The sequence below is a fragment of the Jatropha curcas genome, chromosome 4, assembly GCF_041381405.1.
Source record: "Jatropha curcas cultivar XTBG-Jc1 chromosome 4, XTBG_Jcur_1.0, whole genome shotgun sequence".
NCBI classification, from domain to species: domain Eukaryota; kingdom Viridiplantae; phylum Streptophyta; class Magnoliopsida; order Malpighiales; family Euphorbiaceae; genus Jatropha; species Jatropha curcas.
The window spans coordinates 4,858,260-4,879,424 of NC_143154.1; the positions used below are offsets into that span (position 1 = coordinate 4,858,260).

The following is a 21,165-nucleotide window of genomic DNA, read 5'->3' on the forward strand; positions in this document are numbered from 1 at the left end:
CATTGCAAAGACCATGTGTTTTAAAGGTTTAGTATTCCTGAGCCACATGTTTGACCAGCTTGGTCACCCCTTCTTCAATGCCGAGTTAAGATATGTGGTTGCTTTCTTTGATGAAGTTGCAACCACCTATACCTGGCATGGTCGGTTCATTGAACTGTCAGTTTCGGTTCATGAAACCTGCGGTTCGATTTTTAAAATATTGACTCTAAACCGGTTTTTGAATTACCGATTCCAGTTCTAGCTGATTTCGGTGGGATTTCGATGAACCGACGGTTCTGATCACGGTTTTCGGCTATATGTGTATTAATTTTTTTAAAAAAAATAAAAATTCAATTCTAAGGCATCTTTATTTTAAGAAAATTAATGTGAATTTTAAAAATATTAGTAAATTAATTTTACAAAACAATCAAATATAAATTATCATTTTATTTTATCTAATGTTATTAAATTATTAGAAAAATTCTAAAAATGCTTCAAACAATGTCATTTTGAACTAAGTAAAATATTTAAAAGGAAAAAAAATGCTAAACTCCCATTTGCATTAAACAATACAATTATATACTAAATTTTATAAAATAGGCTAATCGATTATAATTTTAAAAATAAAAAAAATTTTCGGTTCAAACCGGAACTACCGGTTCAGTGCTAGTTCAAGTTTAGAATTTAATATTTACATGAACTTTAACTACCTCTTGAATTACAGGTTCTAGTTCAAAATTTTGAACCGACGGTTTCAGTTCGTCTACAGTACGGTTCGATTCTGGTTTGATTCCAATTCAACCGGTGGCCATGCCTACCTATACAGTTGATCGAAAGGGTAGATTGAGAAAGAAATTATTAGGCAACAAAGGTTAAAAAGGTCAATTTCATCAAATTCCACGTCAGATTTGGCTTGTGTGGCATTTGAAACTCTTTTTTTTCTATGTTAGCTACCACATATTTAAAAATTGAGTCCCACGAATGTATAATCATGTTTCCTAGTTAGCAAACTCAATCAAAGGCACTTAATTATAAAATTTAAAATTTAAATGTTCATGTACTCAATCGATACGATTTTTCATTTTTCGTTCAAACACAAAAATAACATTTAAAGTTTCATAAAAAATTTCCTCAAATTCTAAAAGCTATTCTAAAAGTATTAAAAGCTAGTCTAAAAATTGTTACCGAATGAGACCGAGACCGAGTAACGTGTTATAATTCTTTCCCTCAAATCCCAAAACATTAGTATAAATACTACACCCAATAATATTAATAATAGAGGTAATAGTTTCACTATGTTAAAAGTCGATCACGAACTCAATTAGAGCGAAAATAATGGAGGATTGAATAAGCTTCATAAGTTTAGGCCCGCATCAGTCAACATATATAAGATATTGGGTTAGGGTTATTTTCCTTAAATCTCAATAAGCTATAGCCCTATAGCTAGAGCGATCCAGTCCAATTCCTATGTATATATATAAAGAGACTACAGTACGTCAGCAACCAAAACCCTAAATTTTGCTGTTTCCTCTCTCTCTAATCTTCAAAAATGGCTTCCTTCGTCCTTGAAATTCTTCGTTTAGTTCCTTCAACATCTTCTCTGCTATCTCTGTACGCCTCATTATCTACCTCCTTAATGCTACTGCGAAACGCCTACCATGAATTCATTCCACAAAAGCTTGAATCTTTTGTTAGCACAAAAATCAAGAATTACTTCTCTCGCAACAAAAATCAGCCTTCTTATGACACTTTTATCATCGATAATTCTTGGGAAGGTCTCTCTCGTAATAAGCTTCTTGACATAGCAAGATTTTACCTTTCCAGCCGAATTGGCCCGAAAAACAAAATAATAAGAATTGGGAAGTTTAGAGGGGAAAAAAGCTTCACGGCTGGGTTAGTCAAAGGAGAGAGGATCGTTGATGTTTTTGAAGGTGTAGAGGTTTCATGGTTCTTTGGTGATCGTGAGATGGAAAATGGTGGTGGTGAGTTTTTTGAAATATCGTTTGAGGACAAGTATAGACAGAAGGTTTATTATGAATATTTGAATCATGTTATAAATACGCATAAAGCAATGACAGAAGAAGAAAAGATTTTGAAACTATATTCAAGGACTGGTAGACATTGGGAAAGTATTGATTTTGAACATGCAGCTACATTTGATTCATTAGCTATGGATTATGAGTTGAAGAAAGCTATTATGGATGATTTAGACAGGTTTTTGGGTAGGAGAGACTATTACAGGAGAATTGGTAAAGCTTGGAAACGTGGTTACTTATTATATGGTCCTCCTGGAACTGGGAAATCAAGTTTAATTGCTGCAATGGCTAACTACTTGCATTATGATATTTATGATTTGGAGCTTGCAAGTATCCGCTCTGATTCGGATTTGAGACAAGCAATGCTAAATGTAGATAGAAAATCTATAATTGTGATCGAAGATCTAGATTGTAATTCAAAGGTTCATGATCGATCAAATTCCGATGACTCTAACTCTGATGACTCCAACGCTTATGCCTCGGTTAGTATAATGAACTTATCAATTTAATGGCTCATAAATTTTTTCTGAAATTGCATTCTAATTGATTTTTTTTTTTTTTTTTTTGGGAAGAATTTCACACTCTCATCACTGCTCAATTGTGTTGATGGGTTGTGGTCGAGTTGTGCGGAGGAGAGAATAGTAGTTTTCACAACTAATCACAGACAAGTTTTGGATCCTGCATTGCTTCGTCCAGGAAGAATGGATATGCACATTCACATGTCTTATTGTACCAGTCAAGGATTCAGAATCTTGGCGTCCAATTATCTTGACATAAAGGACCACCATCTATTTGAAGAAATTGATGGCTTGATTCAGAATATGGATGTTACTCCTGCCTCCATAGCTGAGGAATTAATGAAAAGTGACGATGCTGATACTGCTCTTGAAGGAGTGCTCAATTTCCTTAAGCTAAAGAAGAAAGATAAAGATAAAATTGAAGAAGAAAAGGAAGCTGATCTCTGTTAATTAACAATCTCGTTGTATCTATCTTTCCTTGATATGCTCGTGTTAGGTTTTATCTCCTTTTTTTTTTTTTTTTGATTTAACTGATTTAAATAAATTTAAAGTACACATACTTTATTTATATAAATAAAATTTTAGTCAACTTTGGATTTTATAAAATTTAATTTACTTTTCGAATCAATAAATTGTATAAGTTATTTATACTAAAATACGGCTCAAGTAATTATAGTTATGTTTGTTTCATTTTTTTTTTATTGGCAAATAAACATTTTTAATTTTATTAATTAATATGGTCCAACAAAAATTTAATATAACCAAAAGCAAAATTTTGTGAGGCATTCAGTGTGCTATCAAAATTTCTAGAAATTTTATTGATTTCATTAAAAGCCGCAGATTTGCTACACTTAAATTCAAATTTCAATTCATAAAATCCTTCCATTATATCCTTAGAAACCTATAAATTCAAGCTTAGCTCAATAGGGATTACGGCGGAATCTTAAAATGCAGAGATAAAATTGAATTTCCACTACAAAGAAATAATGAATTACCAACAAAATTTACTGACTGAAAGTTAGCAACGAAATTTTACTAATCAAAAATAGAGATTAAATTAAAAAAATAACGACTAAAATTAGTAGGTATTTAGTAGGTAATCCGCGACTAAAAATATTCGGTAGGTATTACGTAAGAAAAATTGGGCCGATTCCAACCGAGTTAATTTAATGAAATACTGACATAAATAACAAATATTACCGATTGATTTTCACTTTATAATATTTGCTACTAAAATTAAGGATTTGAGCAGCCTAACATATTCTTTCTTCTTTTTTCTTTTCTCCATCTTCTCTGGTTTCCAATAGCTGCGATGTAGGTAGAGCCTAAACTCAGCCATTCTCTATCAATTATAATTATACCTCCATTTCCGTTATCTAATGTTGATGAGTTACAGAGTTATCTGACTGTCGATATCCATTATACCTCCATCGATCTCTTCCTCTAACTGAAATTGCAGGTACTCTTGACTGCTCTTTGCTTCTTTTTTTTTTTTTCTTTTTTTTTTAGTTTTTCCTTTTTTTTATTGTTTCTATATGCTCTCTAACTTCTGAAATCCCTCCATTTTTCTTTCTATATCTGAATTTTGTGATTTGAACAAAAAATTTATAGGGTTTTTAGGGACCCCGCTACATAAGGGAAGATAAGGGACACAACCCCAAACTCATCCGCGAATCACAATGTCATCGTTTCTATTACACCTTACCCCATTGTAAGACATGACATGTTGCCCGTAATATGTTTATCAAGCACTTAATTTATATAAGAACTCAAAAAACATACTACAATGACTTAACTTTTCATATTCAAAATGCATGTTTGGTATTAATTTCAAATGCTATTTGAAACATTTTAGATATCTTAAGACTCACTTTTATAAAATCTCGAACTTAATAAATTCCCTTTTTATAAAAGATGTAAACATTCCACTATTTAAAAATTTTAACTAAAAGTCCATATAAATACATATTTACATATTTAAATACATTAGTGAAACCATTACCCATAAGCCCATTAGAAAAAGGATTACATGCTAGATTATTCATTTAAAGTCGTTACTAAGACAACAAAATAGTTTTAAAGGTAACTGAACCATTCAAGTGCTATATAATTTATATCAGTAACTGTAAATTCATAAAACTTCAGTTGCATTAGTATGCTCAAAATATATATATATATATATATATATTAGTGACCAGTCTCTACTTTATACATCATACAAATTCCAATAAAATTATTCATAAGGCAACGACTACATCAGTAGCTCACCCTTCGAAAGCTATAGAAAGAACTCACAACTCCGTCGGACTTACTCTCCTACTTCTCCTTTCCTTTTTTCCTGCGATAGTACAGAGAACAACTATGCTAAGCATAAGGTCTAGTAGTGCACTATATAAATTACATAATATAAATAATAATTCACCATTAGATATTTAAGACTTAAGTGTGAAAAAAATTTTCAACATTACCTCTTTCAAGGTCGATGCTTATCATTTGCTTACTGAAAAACAAATTAGTTAGATAAAAATAACAAGTAGTCATCTCAATTAAATCACATTTATTTGCTTACTAGAAATAATGAACTTATATGGAGATATTATGGCATAATGATACAATCGTCAATCAATAGACTTGTTTGCACAGTTTATGCAGACTCAATCTGAAGGGCTATTAGTGTCTAATGTGCACATCTAGACCTGCTATCTACAACCTCAATCTGTGATATGATTTCAATAGAAGAGGGAGCAATCTACAATCTCAACATGGAGGGAGAATTTTATATCAATTACAATATCAACTTCAACTAATGAAGTGATATCGGCATGACAATAACCATATCATTATATCAATTTCAACAAATTAAGTGATATCATGTAATAACCATGTCATGCATTTAGCTGTGAGCCTTTTAAAACATCTCTATTATAAATCAATCATTAGCCATAATGAGCAGCATTTCATTTTGCTCAAACATTTCTATATCCATTTAAATGAGTATATGTAATTAATCAAAATCAAGATATTTCAAATCATTGAAATATAATAATAGTCTTTTTAATTAAAAAAGTATTATATAATAATAATAATAATAATAATAATAATAATAATAATAATAATAATAATAATAATAATAATAATAATAATAATAAGAATAACCATTTTTACCATCAAAGCGACGTAATTGTAAAAAGTTTAAATTAACCTATGAGCAAAACTATGTTACTCATGCTAATTATCATTCAAATTCTAGTTGTATCATAATGTAGTCAAACTGATATGAAATAAGTGGATCTCATATATGGGCCAGAAGTCTGTATTCTTAATTATTGTGAACTCTATCTTTCTCATCTGTGTAGAACTCTGTTGAGGTTCCACTTATCTAACTATATATATATGTGGCTTCTCATCAATAATAAATATACTCTCATATACTCTCCTTATTCTCCCTATTCTCTCTTTACTTCTTTCTCTATTTTATTATTATTTTATAACACGTTATCAACACGATTCGTTCTATCACTACAATTTCGTTCTACTGCTTTGAAAAGAATAATTTATGGTTCGCAACAACTAAAATTAAGGTTGGTGTTTGCAAAGAATAATTTATTGTTCGCAACAACTAAAATTAAGGTTGGTGTTTGCGACAACTAAAATTAAGGTTGGTGTATTTCGATTTGTTTCCATTTAAAAGGTAATTTTTTTTATTTGTTCTTTTTAGAAATGTATTAATATTGATTAATTATTTTGATCATATATAGTTGATGACTAAAAAAAATGATGATGTTATTTTACCATAGTATATAATACGTAAATGCCAATTATAATAATAATAACGTCACCCAAGCCATGGCCTTTACTTAGATCATAAAAGGGTCGAGGGATATCAAATTGCATGTTCTCTTGACTCGTTTGTTAGCTGATCATTTAATATTACAAATAAGCTATACAGGGTTGCTCATCAATTTAATATTTTGATATAGAATATTAATGACTTGTCATATTTGTCATTTATATATGTTATTGACTGCTTGTAGGATTATTATGGCACGCTGAGATTCTTTTTTCTTTTAATTATATGATGATTTAAATAATTTAATATTTTGGAAGTGCTTACAGGTTTCTTACTGGGGTTGTTTTAGTTTTCAAGGACATGTATTAGAGTGATGGTGGCTTATGCTTTTCTTTTTCTTTTTCTTTACTCAATTTATCTTAACGTTAGGTTAGGGGACATAGTTAACTCAATACTGTTATAATTATTTTTATTTTTATTTTTTTTTTGTGATTTTGTTATCCACCATAATTATTTTATTCTATCAAATCTTATACAACGTGTTATACAAACTTCAATTTGTGGCCCTTAATATTATGTGAAATAATTATTTATCATGAAGGCTAAATCTGAAATACATTTATATCCTATAAGTCTTAAAAACACAATTGATAATAGAAATCAAGAATCATATCAAAATAAGGCAATAATTTTCTTTTTATTGACTATTTGATAATTAAACATATGTTTGTTCTTTGGAATGGTTTGAAAAAAAGATATAACAACCAAAAGCTATCATAAAACTGTAAGTTATTTTGATTTAGCAATGTTAAGATTATTATTTTATTATTATAATTATTATTATATATTGGCATATATTATTAATGTGCTACCAATTTTAAGAATTGATTGATTTATTTTTAAATATAATTAAGATATCATCGTTATTATATTTGGAGCTATATTAGCCTTTGAGCTAGAATTGTCAATTATATTTATACTTCGAATATGCTCCTAAAGTAGTAAATATCGAGAGAAAAAGTTTTACAATAAACTCTAAATTTATTCATGTCCTTTTATTTTTGAGCAAAATATTAAACACCAATTAATATTATGAAGCTTGTCCAATTAGATTTTCTCTATTCTCTGAATATTCCTGAAGTGAATGAAATTACACATAATACAGGACATGGGTGTAGTGAAATCCTTCTCTAAAGTTAATGCAATAATATATGATATTGGGGTGTGGACATGAACAATGAAAAAAATATAATTGTCATTGAGAATATCAATATGATCACAATTGAAGTAATGATCTTAACAATTATGGTGACCACATAATTAAGAATAAAATTTACCACCTGAAATGCTACAAATAAAGTGGCATATATGTATGTTGATTATGTGCTTGTTGTAGACCAAACTATTGAAAGATAAATTCGACTTTGGTAGTAAAAAAATATTTAAAAGCTCTAAAAGAGTAAGTATTACTACCTAGAGGAATGAATTATATGCATAAATTATTGCAAAGATATTCATTAAAATGGATATTATATGGTTGTAAACTAGAAATTTATAAATATAAGTACTTTATTATTTGGCATGATCGGTTGGATTATCTCGATCAATAATGATGTCAATAATGATGCGAAAAAGGAAAATTTAATTCTTACATGAATATTTATTGAAAAACCAGAAGTTTCTTCAAATCTAATGAATTTTTCATGCTTAGTTTGTTCTCAAAGCAAATTAATTTTTAAGTGATCCCCAAGAATCCAAATTGAATTGCTTGTCTTTTCTGGAATATATAACGGAAAACTTATTGATCAATTTATTTGGATATATTATGAATGCATCCAAAAGATAGTTATATGATTATTATTAATTTACAACTTGAAGTTTGCAAAGATTATTGTTAACATGCAACCTGAAGATCGTATGATTATTTACGCAAATAATTTGATTAAGAATATAATTTCCAGATTATGCTATTAATACAATTTGTCTTGAGAATGATAGTGAATTACACATCAGCCTTTAATGATTATGACATGTGTTAATTAAAATAATTTAGGGCAACCTGTTGTTGCTTTTATTTATGCTCAAAAATAATTTAGTAGAATCATTTATAAATGATTGCAATTAATTGCAAAACAATTATTATGAGAACGAATCTCGCTACTTTTTAGAGGGACATGCTATTAAATTTAATTACAATTACTCGCATTAAGCTAATAAGTCATTATAAGTTCTCCTATTTATAGAATTTTTGGATTAGGAATTACCCATTTGAAGAATTTTTAAATGTGCAGTAAATGTTCTAATTGCTCCACTACAATGCAATAAAATAAGAAATTTACTGAAACACCCCGTAATTTTATTTTCAAAAATTTTGAATTTTTATTAAATAAAAAATCAAAAATTTGATAGCGTGGGCTGCAAGTGTTGTGTAATTTTAGTTCACGCCCAAATTCATGAATTGGGCCTAAGTCCAATGAATAGTATCACAACCCCTAACCGAGAATTTTTCAAATTCCCCAAGAATTATTTTGGGCATTAAATATTAAATCAATTAAAATAAATTAAAAGGACCTATAAACCCATTTTGATTTCTGAAAACCAAGTGAAAAACTAAAAAAACCAAGCAAAATCAGCCCAAACCATTGATTTGAGCCAAACCGATTCAAATCGAACCAGAATGGCCCAAAAAAATTCTGGAACCCTTCCTTTTCTCTTCTTCTTCTTCTTCTCTTCTTGGGGCGGGCGTGCCAGCATAGTTCGTCCTCTTCGCGAGGATCGTGGAATTGTCGCTCAAATTTCAATTGGTACGCTCTAAGACCCCGTTCCTATTTTTTGATATAAATTCCAAATTTAAATTTATTAGATAAGTTAGTTGATTTTGAATAAATAGCTAATTGAAGGGTTTCGAAATATTAGGTTGAAGTTGTGAATTAATTGAAAGGTTTTTAGGAGAATTTGAACCTAGGATACAATTATTAGAAGTTGTGATTATATTAAATTTTGAGTATGTAATTAAAATCACTATTCGCCTTAATACTAATTTTGAAAATTTAGAATTTAAGTCCTTTAGAATAATCGTTAGTAATCGAAACGTGAAACATAAATTGGAATTAGTTAGTTAGCTAATTAAATAACCGTTAGCCTATAACTAGTTGGCTGTGCATAAGAAAAGTAAAATGAGTGCTTAGTCAATTAACAAAGGTTAGGTGCATAATTCTGATAAGCTTATGATTTAATAAATAATCTTATATGGATAGTGAATATGTATTAGTTGTGATTAGAAACCGAAACATGTGTATTATACTTAGATGTTTATGTAGATCTAAAATGATATATTATAGCAATAGTAATGATTGGATTTTAGAGTTGATTGAGTGCCCAATGGATGAGCTGTGTAATTTGAATAAATGATTAGATGAATGAATATGGTTATGGTGGACGGGGTTAATATTGTGAATTACCCGATGGATGGGCTTTGAAAATTTAGTATTGAATTGTGGTTTAGCTAAATTTTAAAGGAGGTTCCGCCAAAATTTCGATAGAATCTAGGTTAGTCATAGTTAATAAATGAGTTAATAGGTTTATTAGATTAATTCTTTAACTTGATACATAATAAATAAAGTTCTTTAACAATTTTATTATTATCATTATTTATTTATTTATTTATTTATTTATTTATTTATTTATTTAATTATTTATTTTGGATGGATCAATTATTATAATAATATATTATTAATTACTATTTCTTTATTTAATTATAATTAAATATGAATGTCTAATTGTGCATTTGCATCTTGTTAATTAATTGTTTGCTATGCTTGCATTTAATTGCAATACTTGATTAATTATGTTGTGATAATGCTATGCTTTGTATGTGTGGAGTTGGGATGAAGTGAGTCACCATGGTTTTGTGAGGACGGTTCTGGAAATGATGAAAATATGGGATTTGAAATGATGAAAATATGGTCAGCCAAGTATGGGGAGATCGACGCCCCCATGTGCACCTGATATTATGATACAGATGAATGGAAAACCACAGGGCGGTCTCCTGTTGGTATGGAAAAGAAAAGAGAGAATGGAAAAACAATGAGAGGGCTAGTCAAGTGAGAATTAGACTGGTCGGCTAGGTATGGGGGATTGGCTCCCTAGTGCACACGTCATGTAAGGATGGGCCATGTGGGAGGACGGCTCATCCAGGGTTTCGGTGATGCCACAGACCAATTTTCACGTGATGTGATTATGTGAATATGTTAATAATTGTGAGTGATGTTGCTATGCTATTTGTGTGACTGGCTGCGTGAGCATATAACTAGTCGGATGACTAGATTGCTATATTTACATATTTGTGTGAATCCATGTGGCGTGCAATAATTATTATTGATTATTAAACTCACGTCTCTTTGATTAACCTTTTCAGGAAATAGATTTTCCTTCACCCAGTAAAGCTCTGCTTCCTTCACCGCAGAGCTAGAAAGGAATTCTCTAATTTTAGTATTAATTCATTAAATAGATAACGGTACAAAATTTATTTATATTTATTTGTTAGTGAACTCCACAGTTGTAGAACTTATGTACCTTTAGTTGTGTAATAATTTTATGAGCCCATATTATAATCGTAATATATTATAAATTGGGCCTGATCCATGAATTATTTAAGATGTTAAATTCGGGGCCAAGATACAATGTAAATATGAGGTTCACTGTGCATGGTATTATGGGCTAGTCGTTTGGAATTTATTTTGAGAAAGGTTGAATTTTAGTAGTTCAGGCTTACTACGGGCCTCGGGGGCCTTATGCTTTTTTGGATCCTAGTGCCAGTTTGGCCCGTGGAATCGGGTTGTGACATTTATATGTGTCAAATTTGCTAATTGTTATAGATCCCGACATCATAGGGAGAAAATAAGTAGCTAGAAGAATAATTGAATGGAAAAAAATTATCATTATTAATGATCCTCATACAAGGCAGTGTGAATTTAAAAGTTTAAAAGATAATTCATTTGCAAAATATAGCAAATTAGTTGCTAAATATATTTCTGATATAAAAGGGAGATAATTAAATCTCACATACTAGCTGCAAATGCTTCTATTAGAATGAAAGTCCCTAAAGGACAAATTGCCTATGCTAATGAGTCCAAGACACGCCTGAAGCATGGTAGACTAATCGGTTCTAAGTAGGGATGGCAATTTAACCCGACCCTGTGGGTACCCGATTCGATTTGATTCAATTTTAGCAGGTTTGGGTAGTGAACAAACGGGTTTGGAATGGGTTTGGGTAGTATTTTTACTACCCACAGAGGGTTTGGGTTCAAGGACCCGGGTACCCACTATCCGTTACCTGTTTAATAAATATTTAAAAAATATTTAAAATAATTATTTTTTAAATAAAAATTATATATACGCACTTTTTAATTATAATTAATGCTGTAATTATTTAATATTTATATTTATTAAGTCAAAATAAATAACTTTATAATTTTTACTTGATTTTTATTCTAAAAAATTTTTAAAAAATGTCTTTAATGTTAAACGAGTTTGGGTTTTTAAACGGATAATTATAATCGGGTTTGGAACGGGTCGGATAGTAAATATGAATTTCTAAATGGGTTTGGGATGGATTTAGGTACCAGATTTGTAATCAGGTTCGGGTTTAGATAGTGCATTTTACGCCGGTATCTAACCCGTTGCCATCCCTAGTTCCAAGGATAATAGTCCTAGAAAAGGAAAGGAGCAAATATTCAAAATGATGAAGCTTTAGAAGATCAAATTGTGGAAGAAGTTTTTAGATATGACTAATAAGTTTCCAGAAGAAACTCAGGTATCTGAAATTATTGAAAATGATGAGATCTCTATAAATTATGTCATGTCCGGACAAGTATAGAATCGATATAAAATAAACGTCGAAGGTAAAAATAGGTCTTGAAATTGTGAAAAATAATGAGTATCTTGAGCATATAGTCTACTGATAATATAGACATAATGATTGGCCAAAATAGAACGACACATGTGGCATTTAAATTTACTTGAAAAGTAAAATTTGAAATTTAATATGGGCATAAAAAAATGTCAAGCCAGTAGAATACAAATATGTATTCGTGTGAAATTAAAATGGGGTCATCAGATATGAAGCAAACTTGTTGCATATGTTTGTTTGTAAAGAACTGACATTGATTATAAGAATAAATATCCTCATGTAGTGGATATAATTATAATTTGATATTTGATTAGCTTGGCAATTTATGAAAATTCTTATTGCGTCTAATGAATTAAGGGCTACCTATTTAAATGCTAACTTGATGTAGATATTTATATGAAAATCCCTGAAGGATTTTAATTGCTTGAAGCATAAAGTTAAATTCTCGAGAAATTTATTCAATCAACTATATAGAGTGCTATATAGATTATTAGATAATGATATCCATGAAATACTCAAAAAAAGGTTTGAAGCAAGCAAATCGAGACCCCAAGAAATATATTCAAGATTTCTATACAGATTAAAGAAATCTCAATACATGGTATAATTGTCTTAATGATATTTATGGCTAAGAAAAGATGATATTATTTTATAATTATATTCTTTTTATAATATTTTATTATTGAAAGCATACTTTTGATATTTACTTTATATACTATCATGAGTAAGGTGATCTCTTAATTAGTGAATATCTATTGAAAGGATATTTTGATAATATTGTTATATGTTCATGAATTTTTATAGATATATTTGAATATGAATTTGTCATTATTTGGTTTATGGACATTATTGGAACTCTTGAAAGCTTCCAAAAATTATAAATTCCTTAAGGGAAGAGTTTGAGATGAAAGATATTTGAAATATAAAGTTTTGTCTCGGCCTGAAGATTGAACATTTCATAAATGAAATTTTGCCCGTGAATCCACATAGATGACTAAGTTATTCAAATGATTTTATGTGGATAATGGTGAGGTCACTTGATGGGAAGATGACCTTTTTTCACTTTAAGAAAAATTATAAAGAACTCTTGGTCTTGAAGTACCATATCTTAGTGCAATAAAGGCATTAATGTATATTGCTACTCATACTTGACTTGATTTTTATAAATTTTATTAGTAAGATTTAGTTCTTCCTGGATATTAAGAAATTAAATGGAGCTAAACGTATATTTTAACATCTCCATGACACGATATATATGAGTTATATTATAACTAACATCTCAAACTCAGTTTTGATTGGCTATAAAAATGCAGGTTACTTGTTTAATCCATATTATTTTAGATTATAAACAAGTCATTCATTTATATGTGGAGATACAATTATTTCATGGCATTCAAGAAATGAAGTATTACTACTATTTCTTTTAGCCATGCAGAAATTTTAGCAACTCATGAAGAAAGACAGAAGTGTGTTTGTTCGAAATACGTGTAGTCTACTTATCTAGATAGAAATTCTTATAATATTTGGAGATAATATTTCAGACATTCATCTTTGTTGAAAAAAATGATATATTAAAGAAAACAAGAAGAACATCTATTACAAAAATTCTCTTTTGCTCATGATCTACAAAAGAATAGTAACATTGAAGTTCAATCATGCAAATGACAATATTGTTGATTTATTATCACTTTTTACTACAAGTTTCCTACTATAAGCTTTCTGTTGCAAGCTTTGAAGGATTGATGCACAAATTGAAATGTATAAACTCAAAAATCTCAAGATTTATCTTCATGAGGGGGAGTAAATAGATATTGTACTCTTTTTCCCTTTCACCAAGGTTTTTTCTTATTGGGTTTTTCTGGTAAAGGTTTTTAATGAAATAGTATTTCAACGCGTATTTAAGAAAAGAATAATGTACTCTTTTTTCTTCACTAAGATTTTTTTTCCCATAGAGTTTTTTCTTAGTAAGGTTTTAACGAGACATATTCTTTGAAGAATGAACATCCAAGGGGGAGTATTATGAAATAAGTGGATGTCCTATATGGGCTAGAAGTCTATATTCTTAATTATTGTGAATTCTAGCTTCCTAATTTGTGTAGGACTCTGTTAGGGTTTCTCTTATATAACGATATGTATGTGACTTCTCATCAATAATAAATACACACTCTTATTCTCTCTCTATTCTCCATATTCTCTCTTTACTTTTCTCCCTATTTTTCAATTATTTTATAACACAAACTTAATACTATAATAACTTCTATTATACCATTATAACTATTAGGGAAAATAATTATTTCATCTCTAAGGTTTACCATAATTATCTAAGTAGTTCAGTCTTTTGTAAAAATATTTAAAATGCCATTGAGATTTGCCTCCCTCATGCTATTTAGTCTTTCTGTTAAAAAAAATACACATTTTCCGTTAATTTTAAGATAAAAAGACAAATTTAACCATTATAAACTTCTTGGCCATGTCGATCTCTCTTCTCTCTAAAAATTCAAATTCTCTCCACCTCCTTCAGCCAAATGTTGCTCTTTGCCGCCATAGACATCACCATGTCGCCATCAAACTCCGTCTCCATCATCCGGAGCTAAAATCCAATATCCAAATCTGATTCAATCGCTTTATCCATCCTCCCGATCTAGTCACTTTATCCTTCCTCCATTCTTGCCTTTACTCTCACCTCTTTGAAATCGCCGTATTGATCACCACCTCCCTTTCTCATCCTCTGCCATAGAAGCACTTGTCGCCTTAGAGTCGAACAAGTTGCATGTTAGACAACTTCTCTGTTCCTCACTACCTCTAATATTTGAGTTTGATTTTTCATATTTAATCATTTGAGTGTAGCTAAATTGATTTGTTTTTGTGATTTCTTTACTTATATTTGTGTATTTTTTTTTCATATTATAGTAATTTCTTTGTTTATATTGATTTTTTCCTCAGTAAAAATGTCACTTTCCTTTCTTACTCTCTTTTAATTTCTAAAGGTTTTATAGCAACAAATACATTTGATCTACAATTATAGTGGATTACAGTAGCAAATATGTATTTTGATAAAAAAAAAATATATAGTGTGAGATGTGATTGAAACCAAAAAGGATTAGATATCTATGCAAGGGTCCAAAACAATTTTTTTTTACTTGCTCTTAGCTTTGAATCTCAATTGCATCTTTCTTTTTGCTTTTTTTTTTTGGGTTTAATTTTTTAATTATCTAAAAAAGTCCATTTTTTTTCAAATATTTGTAATCTTTATTTTTCATTCACCAGTTTTATTTCTTGCTAGGTTATTATGGATCCAACTTCATTAGTTGGGAATTGATCTTCAATTAAGATACTACTTATCTCTTTCTTTAATTTTGAGCTTTTTTATATATGGGTATTATTTATGTTTACATTTTTGTGAATGCTGGAAATAAAGAAAGTAAGATTGGAGAAACTGTGCCAGTTAGATAATTTAGAGTATTTTGGTCTTCTATAAAAAATTAATGGCAAAAAGTGTGTTTTTATGTAAAGAACTACTACGTATGACAGAAGCAAACCTAAGGGACGTTATAAATATTTGTATAAAAGTCAGGGACTGTCTAGATAATTATGATAAATCTCAAGGACGAAATAATTATTTTCCCTAACTATTATAATTACCACTATCATTCTATTAATGCCATAATTTTAAAATTTCTAATTATTAATTGTTTATAGTAAAATCTATTATATTCTAACAATTTTGTGTATTAGTGTTATTAGTATTATTCATTTTTCAAAAGATTATAAGTCCTCTTAGTATTGTAATTACACTTAGCATTATAATACCTAGTAGATATAATGCCTAATACTATCAAAGAGAACCATTTTAATTTGGTTTGTTTGACTATGATTACAATTATAATTAATAATTAATAATTATACTAGTATACAATATTGTTAGAATATGAATAAGTTTGATTATAAATTAGTAATAATTAAAATTCTATAATTATAGTACTATTATAATGATAATAATAATTATAATGGTCATAATCATATAATAAAAGCTAGTATTAAGTTTCATTATAATACTATAATTATAATAATAGTTATAATTGTACTATAGTATATAATATTATTATTAGAATATGAATAAGTTTGATTATAAATTAGTAATAATTATAAAACTTTATAATTATACTATTGTTAGCCATAATAGTTATAATCATATAATAGAAGTTAATATTAAGTTTGGTTATAATGTTAGTTACAATTAGAATGTCTATAATTGTGATACAATTAGAATGGGAATGATAACACTACAAAAAATAAAAAATGCGCTTTTGCCACCAATTTTTGTGATCGATGGAGGTCGGTCACAATATTGCGACCAATTGCGATGAATGTTGAAGTAACAGAGATTTAACAGTCACCGACGGATTTGCGACCAAACTGCGACAAATTTAGCAATGGAATTGCGACCGCATGAATATATGTTGCTAATTCTAGTGGTAATAACTCTTGCCAGTTTGGTTTCTACTTTGCGGCCTCATTGCGATGAATCAGTGATCGAATTTGCGACCGTTTCACAGTCCATTGCAAAATTGCACGCTATAGTTTAGCGCCAAATTTGGTTTCTGGTTTGCAAGGGATTAGTGACCAATATTTTTCCGACCGACTGTATTGGTCGCAAATTGATTGCAATTTGTTTGATTACAAAACAACATCGCAGGATTAAAAATTGCGATCAATTTTTGAATGATTTGGTCAGTCGCAAAAAATTAGGGTTTTATAGCCCCTGGGTTGCCTTGGTCACGAGCGCAACGCACCTTGGTCTCCTGTTTTCTCTCTGTTTCCAGCAGATAGTTCCCCCTTCCACCATTTTATCCGGTCGCCATTTGCTGTTGCTGTCACCAGACGTTGCCATTGTCGCTGGAGAAGACATATCGGTCGCCTGGTCAGGTAGGTGCTCTTATCCTTTTATTTTGTGTTTTTTTTTTTATGTTGCAAAGTAACTGAAATTTTATTTTATTTATGTTGATTTTGTTATTTGCTATTTGTTTTTGTAAATTATTTTTTATTTTGTGTGAATGTTGGTGGATTTTTTTGTTGTAATTATTAATGGATAATATTTTTTTTGTTGTAAACAAGATTTGTTGGAAAATTTGATGAAGTTTTTAAGTTTTGTTCTTTATGTATTTGCTTTTTTTATATAATTTTTGTTGGTTGTAATTTTGTATGAATGGATAATATTTTTTGTTGTAAAATTGTATTAATGAATGGATAATAGAAAAATGACCTTAAATCTAAATTGTAAAAAATAATGCACAATTATTAAAAATAATTGTAATTTGTAAAAAAAAAATTAATGAGTGTAATCTAATACTAATAAAATTTTATAGTAATCAAATTAATGGGTGTATTGAAATTTATTTTTTTGAAATTGCTTTATGTTGATTTGTGTTTTTATTTGAGTGAAAATCACATGAATGATAACTTTTAGTTGGAGGCTTAATAGTGGCCATTTTAACTTTGGAAAATGTTGGGATTATATAGAAGTGTTTATGTGAGTGTGTTTTGACTTGAGTTTTGATTATTTTATGTCGAAATGCTGCTGAAATTTTTTAAAAAACTGAATTTGCGATCGAATTTTGTGGTTTTGAAACCGAATTTTGCGACCGAAAGTGCATTAATAATTTGGATTTTTATTTTAAAAAAAAGAAATTATATAAAGAGAGAATAAAATAGATTGAAAATTATATCTCTATCAGATTCTTTCCTCCTTTTAACCTTGTATCTGATGATCTTTGATTGCTGATTCTTCTTTCAATATTATTATTACTCTAGTGAGTCAGTTTTGAAATTACACTTCATTTTGCATGTAATTTACTTGTTTGAAGCAAAGGATATCCAAACTAAAGTGTAAATGTTATTTACTCATTCCTAAAGCTACTTTTATCAAGGGAAGCTAACTAAGCAAGATTAGAATAATATATGAATTAATTTGTAAGTTTTAGTTGTTTAATAAACTTGAGGAAATATATTTTTTTTGTAGTTCCCTACAGGCTATGCTATTGCTTTATAGCTGGTTGTTGTGGCAATTTCATTTGAAACTCACCTGAGGTACTTTTTTTTCCTCAAATTTGTTTATTTTGGATTGTAGATTTTTTGTTGTAATTTTAAATGGATGATATATTTTTTATTGTAAATAGGATTTGTTGGAAAATTTGATTAAGTTTTTAAGTTTTGTTCTTTATGTATTTTATTTTATGTTGATTTTGTTGTATTTTATAAGAAAAAAAATTAATGAGTGTAATTTATAACAAAAGTTATAGTATTTGGTGCAAGAAATACGTTATAGTATTGAAATAATTATAATTTGTAAAAAAAAAATAATGAGTGTAATTAAATACTAATCAAAATTTTTACTAATCAAACTAAGTATTGAAATATTTTATACTAATCAAACTAATTAAGTAGTATTGAAATATTTTTGACTAATCAAACTAAGTAGCATTGAAATATTTTATACTAATCAAACTAATGAAATACTAATCAAATTAAGTAGTATCGAATATAAATTAAAATTTGATTATTGTATTGAATCAATTGTAGTCTAAAAGAAAATGAAAGAAAATAAGATAATCAAGCTACATAGTCAATTGAAATATTTTATAAAATCTAATTTGCGATGATGTATTGAAATTTATATTTTTGAAATTACTTTATATTGATAAGCTCTTGTCATTTGAGTGGAAATCACATGAATGATGCATTTGAGTTGGAGGCCTAGTAATAGCCATTTTGACTTTGGAAATATGTTGGAATTATATAGAAATGTTTATGTGAGTGTGTTTTGACTTGAGATTTGATTATGTTATGCCGAAAGTGCTGCCGAAATTTTTTTGAAAACTGAAAATGAGGAATCGTACACTTATTGATATTGTAGTAAGTTTGCATATATATAGTTAACCTTAGTTAGAAATAACCTTAGTAAGTTTATATATATATTGTTACCTCTATACATATTTATCACATGTTCTACAATTTATATAATTGTATATATACATATGTAGGTTCTGTTATCTGTAGTACAAATGGCTAGAGGCAGGTCGGTTGATTTAGACTTGTCCAGCAGTGGTTCGCGTAGAGGTCGTAGTCGAGGACGCAGTACACATGGAAGAGGATGATGCTTCTTAGATTGTCGTTGATTTTTTTCATATTTTGTATAGTACATTACTGATGCGGAGCAACTTGCACTTCAATATTTGAAAGACTTGGACAGATGCAAATCAAAGAAAAAAGACGCACGGCCGTGCCATTCCTAGCATGCCCGTGTGAGACTCTGGGAGTTCAGAACATGCCCAAGGCTCAAAACACGCCCATGCCCGTGCCACCGGGGATCTGACCGTGCTAGCCTCTAGAAATGTCGTAGCACGCCCGTGCCATGAAAAGCACGCCCGTGCTGATGGTTCCAGTTACGATTTGACTTGCGGCAAGCCCGTGCCATGGCAAGCACATCCCGTGCTAGCCTCTGGAAGTCCCAACACGCCCGTGCCACCCCTAGCATTCCCGTGCCGCCGCCCTTATTCGGGCTTTGCCTAGTTATACTCCTTTGTGTTATTTTAGGGTTTTAAATTGCTTAAGCCTAAACCTATAAATAGGTTATTTTGTATCATGAATTCATTCATTATCTGTTGATCATTATTCATATCAATAAACTGTTGGCTCAAGGGTCAAATTCTAATCTCGGAATTTTGATGATTAAAACAAAAAAAAATAAATTTAAATTATATTATTTGTGCTAATATTATTTTATGCAGAATTCTTATGGAAAGAAAACGAACAAGCCAAGTCCTACCAAAATCCATAGTATGTGAAGATATCCAAAGACTCTAGTGGTTAGGTATCTAGGATACATTGTAGGATAGAGAGAAAATTCATCTATAAGCACAAAAACTAACATTTCTCTCATCAAAAATATTTTTCGAAAATTAGATTCTTCAAAATAAATCTTTTCGTCATAGTTCTTTTCGAAATTCCTTTAAAAGAAATCAAAATGATTCAATTACCTAAAATTAAAAGAGATTATGTCTCTAACGATTTTGGTAATAAATCGTATGCTTTCTTTTTCAGAAATCCTCTTTGAAGATCTAAAGAATTTTAATTTATTCTCTTACCTAAAACGAAGGAAGATCTTATTCTTTTCGTTTTAGTAAGTAGAATCTTTTAGAAAAATGTTTCTCAAATAAATTGCTTTTGGAAAATCTTTATGTTTAAAGAAAGGAAGATCGTCTCCTATTTTCTTACCAAAAGGATAAAACAAATTTTTGGTAACTAAGATTCTCATATCTTCTAAATAAGGAAAGCAAATATTCTGATTTCAAAATGAAATATCCACTTTCTAAAAACGAGAGTCACAAATCTCTCTATAAAAAGGAGTTTTCACTCTTTGAACTAAGTGGAAGAAAGAGTTTTCATTTTAAGAGTATTCACCTATTGATCACATCTTTTATCTCTCAAAACTGACTCTCTACCCCCATTTTTCTATTCATCTTTATACTGTACGTTGTTATCTTTAAAAGAGAAAAGAATTTCTATAATCACTACTTTTGAAAAACAGTTCTGTGTTATAAACGATTTTCTAATCTGAAAGGTTTGGAAATATATACCTAGTAGATCTCTCTGATATGCATAACCAGGATATAAGTTTAGTTTCTGTTGATAATTCTAGTTGGTTATGGCATAGAAGACTTGGACATGCATGCATGCATCTTATTTCTAAACTGTCTAAGAAAGATTTGGTTCGAGGTTTGCTAAAGTTGAAATTCGAAAAAGATAACATTTGTGATGCTTGTCAAATGGGCAAACAAACCAGAACATCTTTTAAATCCAAGGGCATGGTTGCTACTTCTAGACCTTTAGAATTGCTACACCTTGATCTATTCGGTCCAATTACTCCTTCTA

The 21,165-nt window shown here is 29.4% G+C and overlaps 1 protein-coding gene across 1 annotated transcript; it reads left to right on the forward strand.

Annotated features, from left to right (window-relative positions):
- The first annotated feature begins 1,441 nt into the window (after nt 1-1,441).
- On the forward strand, nt 1,442-3,094 carry LOC105650468 (AAA-ATPase At2g18193). Its single transcript, XM_012237380.4, has 2 exons — nt 1,442-2,497; nt 2,588-3,094. Exons 1-2 carry the CDS (start codon nt 1,529-1,531, stop codon nt 2,981-2,983), a joined length of 1,365 nt encoding a protein of 454 aa, XP_012092770.1. The 5' UTR covers nt 1,442-1,528; the 3' UTR covers nt 2,984-3,094.
- Nucleotides 3,095-21,165: the final 18,071 nt, after the last annotated feature.